Source organism: Bos taurus, chromosome 1, assembly GCF_002263795.3.
Source record: "Bos taurus isolate L1 Dominette 01449 registration number 42190680 breed Hereford chromosome 1, ARS-UCD2.0, whole genome shotgun sequence".
NCBI lineage: Eukaryota > Metazoa > Chordata > Mammalia > Artiodactyla > Bovidae > Bos > Bos taurus.
In genome coordinates, this window is record NC_037328.1 from 149,409,051 (window position 1) to 149,426,760 (window position 17,710).

The window sequence follows — 17,710 nt, forward strand, 5'->3', positions numbered from 1 at the left end:
AAAGAGATGGACACAACTGAGCGACTTTCACTTTCACATTTCACTTTCTGGTGAGTGAGGTTCCTTTCTTTCTGGTAGAGTCTTGTCCAGCTTTATAAGCTCCTGGTTTGACTGGGTCCTGTGTTTGTGCAGTTCATCAAGACTTCTTTGTACACAGGACCAAGAAATGTACAGTAAATGAGCACCCAGGGAGGAGGGCTGTGAGAGAGCAGCAGCTTTGATCAGTGGGCTTGGGCTCTTGACCTACTTCTTAACTTTGCTGAGACTCTGGGCCTGGTTCCATGGGGTTGTGCTTAAGAGTAGTCAGTCCATTTTTTAAAAGGAGCCATTATTTAGTCCCTCAAATTGCAGACCTGTTAGGTTAGTACACTTTCCATGCAAAATGTATACCTGTTTCCTTTCAGGATAAATTGTTTCACCTGAGTTCCTTAAGTTGTTTATAGAAAAGAGCAAGTGAGATTTAGCTGTGATTTTATGTATTAATTACGATTATGCTCATAATTCACTTGGAGAAAAATCTTGTATAAATATAAATTTTTACTTTTGTTGATCTTTCCCTTGGCCTTTGACTCTCTCAATCACTAAGGTTATAAGTTAGTATTTTTACTTAAATTTTGATTCCACATTTAGCTATAATTAGATGCAGCTTTATAGAGAAGAGAGAGGCAACCTGTAGCAAACCATCCTTAAGAACTTGGGCAGTACAGTCAGACTGCCTGACTGGTGACCCCAGCCCCACCACTTAGTGGCTTTGGCACCTAAAATAATTTACTCAGTCTCTTTGACCCTCAGTTTCCTCATTAATAATACAATCTGTACTTCATAGTTTTGTGAGGACTCACAGCGGGTGATTGAAAAGGGATTGGGGAGTGGCTCAAGATAAGTATAGTAGGGGAAAGAATTGCCCCACCCAGAATGCTGTAGTGCCTTGTTGAGAAAAATAACTTATTTACAAAGCATTTGAAGAATGCTGAGCATTTACAAAGCATCAGTAAAGATCTGGGCTAGCTATTGTGTGTAGCTGATGGAGTATGATTTTCATGAGCTAGAAATGGCCTTTAATAATTAGCCTAGCTAATTCTCTATTCCCTGCCAGAGGAAAATAGCAATTCTAAAGCCAGAGTCTCCTGTTGTTCTTAAAGTACCCTTGTTCGTAGTGAAGCAACAATCAGAACTAGACATGGAACAACAGACTGGTTCCAAATAGGAAAAGGAGTACGTCAAGGTTGTATATTGTCACCCTGCTTATATAACTTATATGCAGAGTACATCATGAGAAACGCTGGGTTGGATGAAGTACAAGCTGGAATCAAGATTTCCAGGAGAAATATCAATAACCTCAGATAGGCAGATGACACCACCCTTTTGACAGAAAGTGAAGAACTAAAAAGCCTCTTGATGGAAGTGAAAGAGGAGAGTGGAAAAGTTGGCTTAAAACTCAACATTCAGAAAACTAAGATCATGGCATCTGATCCCATCACTTCATGGCAAAAAGATGGGGAAACAGTGGAAACAGTAACGAAGTTTATTGTGGGGGGCTCCAAAAATCACTGTAGATGGTGATTGCAGCCATGAAATTAAAAGACGCTTGCTCCTTGGAAGGAAAGTTATGACCAACCTAGATAGCATATTCAAAAGCAGAAATATTACTTTGCCAACAGAGGTCCACCTAGTCAAAGCTATGTTTTTTCCAGTGGTCATGTATGGATGTCCCAGAGTTGGACTGTGAAGAAAGCTGAGTGCCAAAGAATTGATACTTTTGAACTGTGGTGCTGGAGAAGACTCTTGAGAGTCCCTTGGACTGCAGGGAGATCCAACCAGTCCATCCTAAAGGAAATCAGTCCTGAATATCCATTGAAAGGACTGATGCTGAAGTTGAAACTCCAATACTTTGGCTGCCCGATGTGAAGAACTAACTCATTTGAAAAGACCCTGATGTTGGGAAAGATTGAGGGCAGGAGGAGAAGGGGATGACAGAGGATGAGATGGCTGGATGGCATCACCAACTCAATGGACATGAGTTTGAGTAAACTCCGGGAGCTGGTGGTGGACAGGGAGGCCTCGTGTGCTGCAGTCCATGGGGTTGCAAAGAGTCAGATATGACTGAGCGACTGAAATGAACCGAACTGAACTTGGAACTGACAGGTCATAACTGGTTGCCGTATTGCTCAGGGGCATATGTTCTCTCTCTTAAAAATTCTTTATTATTATTATTATTATTTGCTATACTGGGTCTTCATTGCTGCACGGGCTTTCTTTAATTGCAGCAAGTGGGGGCTACTCTCTAGTTGTGTACGCGGGCTTCTCATCGTAGTGGCTTCTCGTGTTGCGGAGCGAGGGCTCCAGTAGTTGTGGTTCCTGGGCTCCAGAGCACAGGCTTGTTATTTTTGGCACACAGACTTAGTTGCCTTGAGGTATGTCGGGTCTTCCTGGACCAGGGATCAAACCAATGTCCCCTGCATTGCAAGGCGATTCTTAACCACTGGACCACCAGGGAAGCCTTCTGTTTTGTTTTATTAAGGTAAAGTTCACATTTAACCACTATAAAGTATACAGTTCAGTTGTTTTCAGTATATTCACCATGTCATATAATCACCACCACCATCTAATGCCAGAGTTGTTTTCATCACTCCACAAAGAAGCTGTATTCCCATTAGCTGTATTCACTCCCCATCTTTTGAAGGTCATATGTTCTTAAGGTGCTTTAATGAGATTTGCTTATAGCTAAGATGGGTATTTAGTTAGCATTGACTCTTAAAACAGTCAAAATAATTTTGGCCTAGATGAATTTATGGAGTAGAATCTGAAACTTTGTGTTGTTTCAACAGAATCTTCGGTTCCTGCCTACCCAAACTTCCTCAGCCCACATCTGCAGAGAGGTGTGGTCCTGTTCAGTCATGGTCCTTGCCAAGCTCAGCTCTTTTCTAATCTAGCATTTATGGAGCTCCTGTTATGTGCCGTACTCAGTTGTAAATGTTTTAGCTGTATTATTTTATTAAATCTGAAAGCAATTCTAGTGCACTAATGTTCCAGTTTGTAGCATTGTCTCCATTTTACTGATGAGGAAATGGAGGCTGGACTCACTAAGGTGTCTTGCTCCAAGTTGCACCAGCAGTAAGCAGGAGAACAGGTGGTGAGCGTCAGGCTCCAGATCCATTAAGAGAATGTTGGTCCCACAGTCAGTTGAAAAATATTTCCCAGCACTCCATGAGCAGTGTATCAGTTAACTGATGCCACAGTAATGCTGAGGAAAAATCTCTGACACATGACAATAAATATCACCTGTGCGAGTCTGTGAGTTAGCCGATCCTGATTGAGCTTGGCTGGACGGCTTCACCTTTGGATCAGCTAGGGCTCCACTGTTCTTGGCTGTGCTTGCTCATGTATTGGGGTCATCTGGCTATAGACCCATCTACAGTGGCTGCAGCAGGGGCAACTCCTTCTTTTCCGTGTGTCTTTCATCTTCCAGTGTGAGTCCAAGGCCAAGCAAGAACCAGCCCTGCTTGCTAATACCCCATCAGGCATAGCAAGTCCCATAGCCGGCTGAGGATCAAGGGGTGGGGAAAGGCTCGCTCCTGAGTGAAGGGAACTCCAGCGTCCCATGACGGGGAGGGTATAGATGTAGGGAGGGTGCAGGATGGGCTGTGTGTGCCATCCCTCTGCCACAGTCGGTTTGTGCTGTGTGTAACTCATGAACACTCACATGAACACTCACCACGAGCTTGAAACCCCCCTGTGGTTGGTTGTTCCTCCATCTCCAGCTTCTTCTTTGCCAGTTCTCTGCATCGTCCTGTACACTTAAAGGGTAGTGGAGCTTGTCCTGTGGTTTTCTCACTTCTGGACCTCTTCCCAGCACTGCCTTCCTCCTCATCCCCATGCCTGGCTCACCCGTCATCCTTTGGGTCCAACTCAGGAATCACTCTGTGGAGCAAGCAGTCACTGACAGAACCTCAGCCTTGGTTAGAGGCCTTTGTTAATGCAGTAGTGATAATGACCACGTCACTGTATTGGACAGCAATTGTCATTTTGTTAACATCTTTATTGAGATGTAGTTCACATGGCATAGAATTCACCCCTTTAAAGTGTGTGGTCAGTGTTTCCAGTATAGGCCGAGGATCAAGTATAGGCACAGAGTTGTGTAGCCATCACTGCACCCCACGTTTAGAACATTTTTATCACCCCAGAAGAAGTCTAACCACTGCTAGTCACTCACTCCCTGTTCTCCCTCCCTCCCTCAGCCCTTGGCAACCACTGATTTACTCTGTGGATTTGCCCATTCTGGGTGTTTTGTATAAATGGCATCACACTTAACTATACGTGGTCTTTTGTGAGTGCCTTCTTTCACTTAGCTTAACGTTTTCAAGGTCCACCCACGTACATCGGTCCATGTAACATGGATCAGTGCTTCATTCCTTTTTACTGCTGAATAATATTCCGTCGTATGCCGTTTCACATTTTATTAACCCATTCATCTGTAAATGAACATTTGAATTCTTTTCATTTTTTGATTGTTACAAATAACACGAATATCTGAGTACAAGTTTTTGTGTGGACACATGTTTTCATTTCTTCTGGATATATACCTAGGAATGGAAATGCTAGGTCATCTGTTAACTCCATATGTAAGAGTTTGAGAAACTACCAGACTATTCTAAAACAGACGCACCATCTTATATTCCCACCAGCAGTGTATAAGGGATCCAATCTCTCTGTGTTCTCATTAACACTTTCTATCATCCATCTTTTTTATTTTAGCTCTTCTAATGAGTGTAAAGTGGTTGTAGTTTTGATTTGTGTTTCCCCAAAGGCTAATGGTGTTGAGCATCTTATATGTGTTTAATGTCTATTTTTATATATGTGGAAAGTGTGAGACATGTCTGTTTTAATCCTTTGCCCACTTGTTAATTGGATTTTTTGTTTTTTATATTGAATTAAGAGTCTATATATATATATACACACACACACACTTACGTATATATGTATTCTGGGTACAAATTTCTTATCAAATACATCATTTAGAAATATTTTCACTCATCTTCCCATATTTGCAGATTTACTTCTCCTATGCCCCATTCTGTGGGTTGTCTTTTTCACTTTCTTGATGTTATCATTTGCAACACATAAATTCTAAATTTTCACTATAGTCGAGTTTCTATAATTTTTTTTTTTGGTTTCTTATGCTTTTGATGTCATAGGTGAGAAACCACTGTCAAACCCAAGATCAGCAATATTTACTCCTGTGCTCTATAGAATTTTATAGTTTTAGCTCCCCCACTTAGGCCTGTGATCCACTTTGAGTTTATTTTTGTGTATGGTATAGTAATTATCTTTCATGCATATTTCCCCCACTATCATCCCCCTGAGAATGAGGACTGTTTCTTAGCCATCCATGGATCTCAGTGTGCAGACTAGGAGCTCTGCCAGTGTTACCCAACAGCGTGTACTTGGGCCCCTACAGAACTGAGTTCACTGAATTGTGTCTTCATATTCCATCAGCCTACAGGAAGGTCATCAGGCCTGTACGTCCTGTGACGATTGTTACTTTATTTACTGCTAGTATGTGGTGGAAAATAGCACTCATTCTTTCATTTGACAGATATTTATATTGGATGCTCCTTAAGCGCCAGGCTCTGTGCTGATCTTCCAGGACTTTTATGTAGCACCCTCTTTGTGAGGCCAGGTAAGCATGGTGGTCACCTCCGTCACAGTAGTGACTCAGCAAATTCAAGATCAGCAGGGTTGCCGCAAGGGAAGTGTGAGATGGTCTGTTCCCAGGCTGCAGGAAATGTTACCGAACTGTTGAACCTCTTCTTCCTAAAAACAGTTGGCCTGCACATCTCAAGGCCGCTGAAGTCAAACCTACTCCTGAGGCAGGACTTAAAATTCATGAGAGACCTGGGCTGGTCAGAGGTACATTCATGGTATTGAATCTGCTTGCCAGGAACATCCGAAAACCCTGGTGTCTAAAGCTGATGAGGGCGGAATGTTCTAAGTAGGTGCCCGTTTTGACTCGAAGCCATTATTTCCCAGGGAATCTGTGTAGCTTGGCTCCAGGGTACCCTGTCCTCTCTGAAGAAGGAGACCCTGAGTTTCTATGGCTGAACCCTTGTCGTCAGTGACCTGGCCACATTCTAAGCCTAAGCAGGAAGGTCAGATTATAGGGAACCTGGTCAGAGGTGGGACGTGAAAGGGTCCCTAAAGCAAAAATGAAATTGAGATACCACTAAGCAGTCGTTGATACTAGTAGAATTTCAAACTGGAAAATAGTGAAGTTTAAATTTCCTTTTTTATTTCTTGTAAATACTGCTCCATCCTAACTTGTACAGTAATTGTTAGAAATAGTAGTCCAGAGTATATTTTATTTATAAATGACTGGCATTTACAGGCATGTGCACTACCGTCTCTGGGGTCGCACAGAGTCGGACACGACTGAAGCGACTTAGCAGCAGCAGCAGCAGCAGCAGCACTACCTGTCTGCTAACACTGAAGAGATGACACTTTGAAACACTGGAATTAAACTTTTAGAGAATTCGTAGGTTCCGAAGAAGTTTCAAAAGGCAGCCCTTACGTAAGATAGCTGACGGAGAAGGCTGTGTTTCAGGTGGTGGTATACCTAGCCATCCAGAGCCTCAGGATACAGCGTTTCATTTCTCTTTGTCACATGGCCTGAAATTCTGACAGATATCGCAGCCCCATAGCCTTTATCACCAGGCAGAGATAACACATTTGTATTTTAAGAAGCAAACAAACAAGTATTGGACTTGCCAAATAAAACATGTGTGCTGACTCTGTGTAGATTAGAGAATCACTTAAGCTAAAGAGTGAAGTGTGAATACTTCCAGGCGAGTCGACGTGGATCTTTGTAGTACTGTGCTGCTGTCAGGCTCACTCTGAGTGAGAGATTGAAAAGGAAGGAGAGGAGAGACGTTGTGAAGTGTGCCTGGGTGCTGGGCAGGCCCTCGACTGGGGGGTGCTTAAGTCAGGGGTCCAGAGAAACTTGAGGGTGCAGAGTAAAGAAGGGCCCTCAGTGGGTGAAACTGAGTACCAGAAGAAAGGCGGGAGGCTGTGAAGATGGACATGAATCTTTTCAAACCTGTCTCAGAGGGTAGCCTTCGCTTTCCTCTTTGTCTCTTCAGCATCGCATGTTCTGCCCCAGCACCCCAGTGGAGATTTATTTCTTCCTCAGTCAAATAGACTCATGGTCTGGGAATGTGCCCTCTTTAACACTGTAGACCTCATTTTGTTCAGCTTACAAATGGAACTGAGAGCTTCTTGGAAGAGAAATGTTGGCTGTTTAACTGATGTTTCTAATATAACTTTCTATGGGGAAGTGCATTCCAAGTTACAGCCAATGAACTAGTGAATAGACTTTGAAATTGTAGTATGTTAATAGGTGGGAGTTTCCCGCGTTGGGAAAGGTGTTTGGGGAGCAAAACACACCTGACTTGATGGTGTGCTAACCTGTGCTAGAAGAGCCAGTTGGCAAATGTGTAAATCAGCAGGACTTAGAAATACGTTACTCCTTTCTCTGTGGTTGTGTTGAAAGGTGGTTATTTGTTATTTCAATTTAGTATTTTATTCCTTGGATGTATAGTCTTTGTCAGACACCTATAAACTTCTTCTCTGTCCCATCAAAATAATTGCAGGTTCAAAATTATTGAGTTCTTAATATATATTTTATTGTTTACTCAAATTTATTTAAAAATACTTATCTAGGTTGATTTCTCTCCTGTATATCTTCCATAGTCTCCTGTTTCGTTAACAGAATTTTGTTTAGTTATTCATCCAGGGTAGAGATTCTGTCGCCTTCCACTTTACATCATATATCCACATGGACACACGGTCTTGTTATCCATCCTAGTCTTCTAAAGTGTCCTTTATTTCTTTTTATCATCCCTTTAGTTACCTCTGTCATCCTCATTGTCTCTCACCTGGGCTACTGCAGTGAGATTTTATCTTCTTCTAATACAGAGTATTTGACATTAAAGGTTATAATTCCTAATGGGCTGTGAAGTCAGTTTAGTGATGGTGACTAAAATTGTTCTTAATAATAGAAATAAAAATATAGGAAAACATCTCAGAAAGTAAGGGCAGCGTTTTCAGCTCTGTGTGTATATAGATGCATACATGTATGTACTAAATGCTGGGGATCATGATTAAAATGTATTTGCTGTTGTGGGTCACAATAAGAAAGTATCAGAGAAAGTCAAGAAAACGAGAAAGCTGCTGTTCTTGTCTAACCTTTATGTACCCTCTTTCCCCTGATCTGCCTCTGTGTCTTTCAGTTATTTTTCTAAAATAAGAATCTCATCATCTCACAGCCCTGCTGAAGAGCTATCACTGGCTTCCTGTTGTCTGCAGGATGAGGTCCACACTCCTCAGCATTGCTCATAAGGCCCCTGATCATTTTATCCCAAGGTGTCCCAGGCGCCTGAGGTCCTAACATCCACCTCGTACTATTCCGTACAGACATGCCTTTCTCTTCTAACCTTCTGTCTCTCCATGCCCACTACTTGGAATCCATTCTCTATGTGACAGCCCCATCTCTGAAGACAGAGATCAAATTGCACTGATTTGGAGAATCCCGCCATGTCTCTGCCTGTCCTCACTTGAGGGCTGAGGCTATGTATTATGTGACTTCATGTCCCAAGCTCGGCCGGGGTAGCCGTACAGCCAGCTCCTGAGTGTGTGTTCCGAGGAACTGTAGTCATTGGTTAAGCTAGTTCACCACCCCAACACTAGTCTCTCGGGCTCTTTTTAAAAAGAAGAAAAAGTAAATCTTTCCATTTATTTAGATACTTTCTAAAATGTTTTTAGATCTCAAAGACAGAACTAGATTGGTTCCTTGAAGATTTGAACAAGGAAATTAAAAAATGGGAACAGGAGAAAAAAGAAATCCAAGAAAGACTAAAGGCACTGAAGAAGAAAATGAAAAAGGTGTTAAATGCCAGCAAAATGTGAGTAACACTTGAAAGAAAATGATTTTCATTTATTTTTAATTTGGGTATATTTTGGGTTATTTTATCCTTTCTGGTATTCAGTTTCAGACTGTCAAGTAAAGTGAAAATTTTAAGACAGTGTTCTCATTTCATTTTAAAGAACATCTGTTGGGAATTATCTCACCTACAGCTTTTTCTAAACCTCTCATATTTATACATAAATAAAAGTAGGACTGCAAGTCCAAGAAGTTACTTCCGGTCTGAACACCACCTCTTTCTCTGAACATTATCTTTGACCCCTTTTCTTTGTTGTAAAATGAGGGGATTTGTCTAGATTTAAACTTCTGTCCAGCACCAAGATTCTGTGGTGATCATTTTATTTATTACTTCCACCCTGAATCTTTAAATTAGTAAAATTTGGTCCTATAATACGAAGGATTCAGTAATATACATTCAGGCAGTTGTCAGATGGGCTAGGTTTGTTTTAAGATTCTGTGCAATCCATTCCTAACCCCTGTTTCCATAAATAATTGTATGACTCCTCAGCTTAATTGCTACCTACTGTTGAACAAAATACCTGAAGCTTGCTGGCTTAAATTAACTTAATTTTAATTTGATCCGGATCTTTCATTCTGGGCTGTCTTGGCTGGGCCACCCTTCTACTGGTCTTGTCAGTGGTTCCCCCTGTGGCTGCGTTTAGTTGGGAGTTGGCTGAAATATTTTGGCCTCTTTCTCTCTATGCAGTTTCAGGGCTTCTTCCTCTCCACGTGACTTCTTCATGTGACTTTTATCTCCAGCACAGTAGCCACACCTCCTGTGTGATGGCTAAGAGCTTCCAAGAGTGCATAGGTAGAAGCTGCCAGGCCCTCTGAAGCTTCAGGCCCGGAACCATCAACATCACTTCTGCCACATTTTGTTGTTTTGGGCAAGTTGCAGGCCTGGTCCAGATTGAAGGGCATTAATAAGGGGAGGCGTGGTTCTCTGGGGGCTCCACTGGCCACACTCACTGTTCAGGGCATTTATGTTTTGTCCACTTGCTGTGCCCCGTGGTCAGGTGAATTTCATTGTGAGTATTGCTAACTTTAACCTTTGGACAGTTTTTAAGTAGTCATTTATAAAGCATGATGAAATGGAAAATACTGCATATGTCATGTAATTTTGATTTTGCTCAAAGTTTCATTAGAAGAACACATTTATGGAAATCTAAAAAGCTTTTTACCTCTTACTGTTTGAGCAAGTACAGTCTTAATTTTTAAGTTACTCAAAAATTCTGAAGTATTTATATTTTAATTTTTTCATATGTTCAGTTCAGACATACTGTCAAACTAGACTAAATGAAACTGAGACTGTTGATAAAATTTTTTTCTGTGGTATCATAAAAATCATTTCTGCTGAGGAATAATCTTTTTATTGTCTTTTCCCTTTATTAGTGTATTTCTTTGCCTTTTTCTGTTGTAGTTTAAAGATAGGCTATCGGCTTCTTTATGCTTTTTGTACTTTCCAAAAAAAGCTAAATTTTTATATTTAGATCTTAAAACTTTTTGGCTCTTTTAGAGAACAACAAAGGTATATGAGGTTATTTCATTGATTTTTCTACGCTTTAGATCACAGTTGATATTCATTAAGAAATGAATGGTCACGAGGAGCTTATGGTTGGTGCAGTGATACAAGTCAGAGATAATTGTTGAAGGAAGGCAGAAATTCCATGACAAGCTACCCAGTGTTGAAAACTTAGAGGAACTGTTTTACAAAAGAGGTGAAATGGGATTTAAATTGGTAGTTTGTAGAAACGGGTTTTTAGCCAGTAGAGATGACTAAAAAGGTGTGAAAGGAGAGCATGAAAGAGACAGAACCCTCTTGGTACAGGGCATTGCTTATTAAGAGTCAAAGATTTACACACTTTGTTTTGAAGAATTATCCTACTGTGTGCATGCGCGCATGCAGATTCGCGCGTGTGTATCTGTGTGTAATTGGACTTCAGTTTCTGGCTTAAAAAATAGAAGGCTGTTTTCATTTTGAGTGAGAACCTATGTTACACTGGTGATGACCCAACACCTTATTCTTCTGTCTTAAGTTGAACCAACCACCTGGATGGAGGTGCTCCTGACACAGAACTGAGACGGGGTCTGTGCTATAGACACACAACGCAGAGTGAAGAAAAGGCGATCTGCCCTCTAGGTGTAGAAGGGAAATTTTTCCAAAAGGAAAAGGACCCAAATTCTTTGCCTATTTAGAAGATACTAGAAATGAAATATAAAGAAATCAAGAAATGTTTGCATGGATGTAGAATTTACTGTGTGAGATTGTGCTTTTAAAAATCTTTGAAAATTGATTGAAATTTGGTGATTATGCTTTTGCAGGTATACGCAGGAAAATGATGGAAAGGAAAAGGCACTTGAATTACTTCTGGATCAGTCCCTTGAAATCAGGCAAATTAAGCTTAAATTTATTTTTGTATCTATTATATTCTTAATATCAGAGGCACAGTCTAAATATAGTTAGACATCCAAATATATTTTTGCTTATATGTTTCTTTTAAATAATTGTTTCTCTTTAAAAAAATTCTGTTTTATTATTAATATTTAAATAAATTTATTCTTTATTTTTATGATTTCTACTTTTATTTCTCATTGTCAGTATAAAAAGCCCTGAATTTAGCATTGTTCATTACTCTTCATTTCCTTTGAATTAACCTGAAACTAAAAATGTATTTTAAAAACTTAGGTTACTTGAAATAACAGTCTCAGCTATTGTAGTTCATTGTTCTACAATTAAAGAATTATTAAAGAATGTTTGTTTTGAGCCTATAAAAAGCTTTCCTTTTAATCTTTACTACTGCAAATAATGTTTGTACATACTGGAAGCCAGTATGTAAAGTTTATTAACATGATCAGGTTAAACTTCACCTAACTTCATAAAAATGGGGAACCCATTTCACAGCATTCCCACCAAGTAACTTACTTTTAATTTCTCATTTTCTTTGATCGTTTGCAGAGGGCACATATGAGTCTTGTATTAAGTAGCCAAATGTTGGGCAAGAAGTTTCTCTGGAAGATGTTCTATTATCTGTTTGTGGCATGATTGTGAGCTCGCTGGTTATGTTTTTTTCAGTTAGTTTTTTTTGTTTTCTTTAATATTTGCAGTAATACATTTACAAATGAGAAAATGAAAATAGAAGAGAGTATAAAGAAAGGGAAAGAGCATTATGAAGAGAGTCTTCAAAGGGCTGTGGATGCAGAGGTGAGTCCGGAGTACTCGGTGACTGACAGATTCGGCAGGGTGTCATTTGTTTACTCCGCGTTTAATTACACATGAGCAGGACAACATTGCTGGGAAGTGTGGAGGCTGAGGGGTATCCTTTCACCCATAATCCTGCCTCCATGAAACAACCACTCTCTCCTTGCCTATAACTTTAAATTTTTTTACCTTTATGCTTATCTTATGATAGAGTGTACACCATGTTTTGTGACTAGCTTTCCTTATTTAACACAATTCAGTCATTTTCAATGCTCTGTACTTTTAATGGCTTCATTATATTTAATCAAGTGATGTACCATGAAGTAGCCAACCAAAAAACCTATTTGCCAGTGCTGGAAAAGGAACTTGGAAATAATATACTTATTAAGAATATATACTCTCTTTCCTCCCCCTGGAAGAATATATACTAAAGTCAGTATACTATATGAGAAATTACTGAGACAAAAATAATTATCTCTGGCTATATTCTATTGAATTCCTGAAACATGGTTGCCTTTGTTTTTCTAATTTGCAAAGTAAATGTTGTTTATTAGTAAATGTGTCTATGATTATTTTAGAAACGTAAGGAAGAGCTTAACTCATGCAGTCTGTAAACATGGGTCTTTAAAAGAAATGTCAGCTATGCAGCTGCGTTTCTAAAGGAAGGAAGGAAAAAAGAGTGCCAGTGTTTACTTCTGCTTTGTGGACCCTTTTCCTGCATCTCTGTCCCCAAGTCACTCAGTTCCCCCATTTAACAAGCAGTTTTGCCTGGTGGGCCCTGTCAAGATTACTGACACCTGAATTAAAGCAACGCCAGTCTACATTTTCTGCAGTGACTTTGACACAAATGGCCAGTTGGCTTGTGTGGGGAACCAGAGTCTAAAGTTTTCAAAACTTACCCTTGCTGGTAATAACTTACCCTGAGCTGTGCAGCAGCACCCTGCTGTGTGCCCGTCCTCTGTGTGATAGCTTGCCTCTGCTTGTCCCAGACTCCACTCCATCCCCTCCTCCCCTCCCATTCATCTGCTTCCCAGGCCTTTAAATTCCATAGGTGCAGCCTTGGTACTGTTCTGCAGGGTCCTGGCTCTCTGCTTACTGTGGTCAGCACCTTAGATTATGCACACCAGGTGTATACTTTCAGGTAACCTAGCTCCGTGCTTCTGTATGGCTTGAGCAGTAAGCCTTGTGGAAAGTTTCATAACTAAGAAAGTATCACTCTAGGAATATAATTTTACTATCACTTTGTTATTCTAAAGTTTATTTTTTAGTTAATTAATTTTGGGCTGTGCTGAGTCTTGCTGCATGTGGGCTTTCTCTAATTGCCCCAAGCAGGGGTGTCTCTTGGTGGGGAACATAGGCTTTGGAAGTTCACGCTTCAGTAGTTGCAGCACACAGGCTCAGCAGTTGTCGTGCACAGGCCCAGTTGCCCCAAGGCATGTGGAATCCTCACAAAACCCACGGGTCAAACCTATGTCCCCGGCAATGGCCAGTGGACCACCAGAGTAGTCCGAAAAGTTTTAGTTCAGGTTCACTTGAGAGAAATGATAGTTCAATTCTGGTCACTCTTCTGATCATATGTCATTTAAGGAGAAACTTGAAAGTGGTTTAGAATGCTTTCATAGCTTTAAAATAGTTTGTTTGAAAATGCTTACAGTCTCTCATCTAATGGTAGGTATCTGTGCTTGAAAACTGGAAGGACATGGAAGTGTGTAAGTTACAGAGCATGGAGTCACAAGCCGAAAGGTTTCTCAAGAATCTGAAGCTAATGAGCAGGTACTGTGGTGTCACAGGTGTCTTTCCACAATTGTTATTGAGGAAATAAAGATTAGGGCTGATTGGAGGAAAAATTATATTCAGTTCAGTTCAGTCGCTCAGTCGTGTCCAGCTCTTTGTGACTGCATGGACTGCACCACGCCAGGCCTCCCTGTCCATCACCAACTCCCAGAGTTTACTCAGACTCATGTCCATTGAGTTGGTGATGCCATCCAACCATCTCATCCTCTGTCATCTCCTTCTCCTCCTGCCTTCAATCTTTCCCGGCATCAGGGTCTTTTCAAATGAGTCAGTTCTTCCCATCAGGTGGCCAAAGTATTGGAGTTTCCGCTTCAACATCAGTCCTTCCAGTGAATATTCAGGACTGATTTCCTTTAGGGTAGACTGTTTCAATCTCCTTGCAGTCCACAGGGCTTTATTTTTAATAGTTATTATAATTAACGCATGTTCAATCATGGGAAAATCAAAACATATCAAGAAAATGATAAATTATCCTAATTCTGAATTGAGCTGTAACTAGTTAATTTAGTTTTGGGGTAAATCCATTAAGGTTTGGGGGAAAAAAAAAGGAAAATTTATATATAGTTTTTCACTAAGTAATATATGGTGGTGGTTTAGTTGCTAAGTCATATCTGACACTTTGTGACCCCATAGTTTGGGAACCTACTAGGCTCCTCTGTCCATGGGATTCTCCAGGCAAGAATACTGGAGTGGGTTGCCATGCCCTCCTCCAGGAGATCTTCCCAACCCAGGAATCGAACCTAGGTCTCCTACATTGCAGGCATATTCTTTACTGACTGAGCTAAAAGGGAAGCCCAAGCAGTATATAGGAAACTCATTTTCATATCAGTAATTACATTTCTCCAACCTAATTTTAAAAGGTTGAATAGTAGTCCAGTGTACGACCGTGTCATGATTTATTAAATAGCACTGTAGTGGGAAAGCTGGGTTGTTTGCACATTTTGCTATTCAAAGCTGCACTGGGGCAGATATCCTTATAGCTAAATTATTAGTCATTTCCATGCAATGAATAAATTCCTGGAATGAAGATCACATTTTTGAGGCTTTTCAACAGTTGCCTTCCATAAGAATAGTTACTTAACAGTCTAACCAGTAGAGTGTGGGAATGTTGCTTTTAAAGATATTTACATATGGTCATGTTTTTCAACTTCCCTGGTGGCTCAGACTGTAAAACGTCTGCCTACAACGCAGGAGACCCGGGTTCAATCCCTGGGTCGGGAAGATCTCCTGGAGAAGGAAATGGCAACCCACTCCAGTATTCTTGCCTGGAAAATCCCATGAACAGAGGAGCCTTGTAGGCTCCAGTCCACGGGGTCGCAAAATTGGACACGACTGAGTGACTTCTCTTTCTTTCACTTTTCTTTCATTTTTCAACTCTCCATGATCTATACCTGTTTTTGTTTATTTTGCTTTCTTTTTGGAATAAGGTTTACCATGAGAATCCAGAGAGTCTCCTTCAGTCTAGATTTAGCACTTTTCTATATGGATTTTTGCACATTACTTTTCATCTGATTCTTTTATCATATTCCACACACAGGTTTTAACTTTTTAATTCCTAGTGTTTTTTGATTTAAATTTCAAACCCTCAGTGTTGAACCAGAGATTGTACAGGTCATGGAAAAGCAATTTTAATGTACAGTTCTTTTTTTTTCTTCTTTTTTCAAGATTAAGTTTTTTTCACATCAGAAAACCTTTCTGATTAAAGGTAAACTGGTATGCTGATTCAGATTACAGGACTAATACAGCTGAGGTGAGATCGTGTGGTGTTCAGTAGCCAGTGTGCAGCACGCCAAGGGGTCTGGATTGTCGTGCATCTGGGAAACAGAGATCTCAGGCCTCACTTTATCTAATAGCATTGACTCCTTAGTAAGCCTCATGGTATACAGATGGTCTTTCTTAGGGGGTCTGTGCTAACTCTGCTCATTCCACCAAAGGGTGGCAAAAGAGGAAAGCCATGAAAGCAGTGTTCTGGTTCTTCTTTAAGATGTATGAGAACAGACATAACCACGGATTGGTGGTGGTGATCTCAATTGGAGTAGAAAACTTGTCTGTCACTTTCAGTAAACCAGATTCATGAGGTGCTAAGAAGTTTAATGTAGCCTGTTAGACCCCACCCTTTGTTTTACAATGAAGTAGGGATGAAGGTTTTATTGGAATGTATCCAGGCTGCCAACTTTTGGTTTGTTTTCGATGCTAAGATAGCCTTTGATGTTAAATAGGAAGATACCAACTGAAGAATTGTCTAATCTTCAAATCTGAGGAGAGAAGGTAAAATTCAGGAGAATATATGCTCTCTGTCCACCAGTTTTGGGCTTCGGGTTAGATCAGTTGATAATATTTCCTAAAGTGTAGTGACTTTGTAAGATACACAGTTCTTTAAAAATCATCTTTTTTGCTATGTGTGCATGATCATATTTCTCTCATTATCTTTAAATGTTTATTTTCATTTGTACTTTAGTGCTTTCAGTTTTTAAGTCTTCAAGTGAACATCAGCAGTTTTATGTTTTTCTCTTCTCTCAGTGATTCGGCAGCGTATTCTGACATGGACTCAGACATACATTCATGGGAATCGTTTCTTTCTGATGTTAGAGAAGAAATTGAGAAAGCAAAGGTAAGTTATATGGTATTTTACCATTCTGTCAAAATCTGTCTGATGGTTATAACTCTAAAAGAGGTAGTGTCATACTGAAACTTTCTTTTTTGGGCTGTTAAAGACTTTTTTTGTTGTAATTAAGAATTTTTCATGAAAGAAACATTATCTTAACTATTTAAGCTCAGCCCTTGATAAGATAGCAAAGTTATGTTTAATAAGGCTTAGAGCATTCTAATTAATAGAGTAATATTAGAGTTAATTAGTTAGAATTAACAGTTCTAGTTATTTTGAACTTCTTCCTTTCAAGAAGTAACCTTGCATCCTAGTTATATTTCTTGGGAAATGATTGAACATTTGTTATATATGTATAGTAAGGGGGAAAACAGTATTAATGGACAGTTGTGGTTTTCCTTAGAATTTGTTAGAAAAACTTAACACTTTCTTTTCTACCTACAGTCTCAGTTTGAAGAACAAATTCAGGCAATTAAATATGGTTCTCAGCTCAGTGAACTTCCTAAAGTGCAGATTTCTGAGCTTTCATTTCCTACCTGTAACACGGTGAGTCTGTTACATCTCTTTTTTTTCTTTTTTGAAGGAAACAGAACCAAAAAGGAGTGAGGCACAATTTCTTTAATAACTGGCCAAAAGTAGTTTGTTGTTACTGGTTTGGGAGTGGGCGTGAGCTGGGTGAATAATTACCTTACTGTTTTCATCAGGTGCTAGGTGAAGCCTTCATCAGAGTGGCTCTCGTTCACCCCTCACCCCATGACCCTTCCGTCTATGCGTTCAGCCTCAACTAAGGTAGTAGGCTCTGGAGCTGCAGTCAGAAGCTGATCTTGAAAGTGTTTTTCTTCTCAATACTATGCACTCTTAATATTCAAATTTACTGTGGATTCATCTGCAAAAATAGAAATAAAAAAAGATTTAAAACATTAAAAAGGTTAGCCACCTTGAACTGAGTAAAATATTCTATTGAGCACCAGTGTTTTCAAGTTCTTACAACACATACAGAGGGGGAAAAGCATGAGATCTCAGTAGAATATTTTACTGTTAATTTTTAATTCTAGCTTACGTGATTTTATAAATGACTCAAAAGAATTTTAAAATTGAAAACCTTGGGAACTCTCAGTGTGCCAGGGGCTTGAAT

General features: G+C 39.9%; 1 protein-coding gene across 14 annotated transcripts in view; it reads left to right on the top strand.

Moving 5' to 3' along the window:
- TTC3 (tetratricopeptide repeat domain 3) overlaps positions 1–17,710 on the top strand; it is a 119,783-nt gene that overhangs the window by 91,012 nt on the left and 11,061 nt on the right. For all 14 annotated transcript variants that reach the window (XM_005202056.5, XM_005202060.3, XM_005202058.5 and 11 more), the window contains 6 exon segments: positions 8,818–8,957; positions 11,300–11,368; positions 12,083–12,179; positions 13,849–13,949; positions 16,491–16,581; positions 17,020–17,121. In XM_005202056.5, coding sequence (XP_005202113.1) covers positions 8,818–8,957; positions 11,300–11,368; positions 12,083–12,179; positions 13,849–13,949; positions 16,491–16,581; positions 17,020–17,121 — 600 coding nt within the window.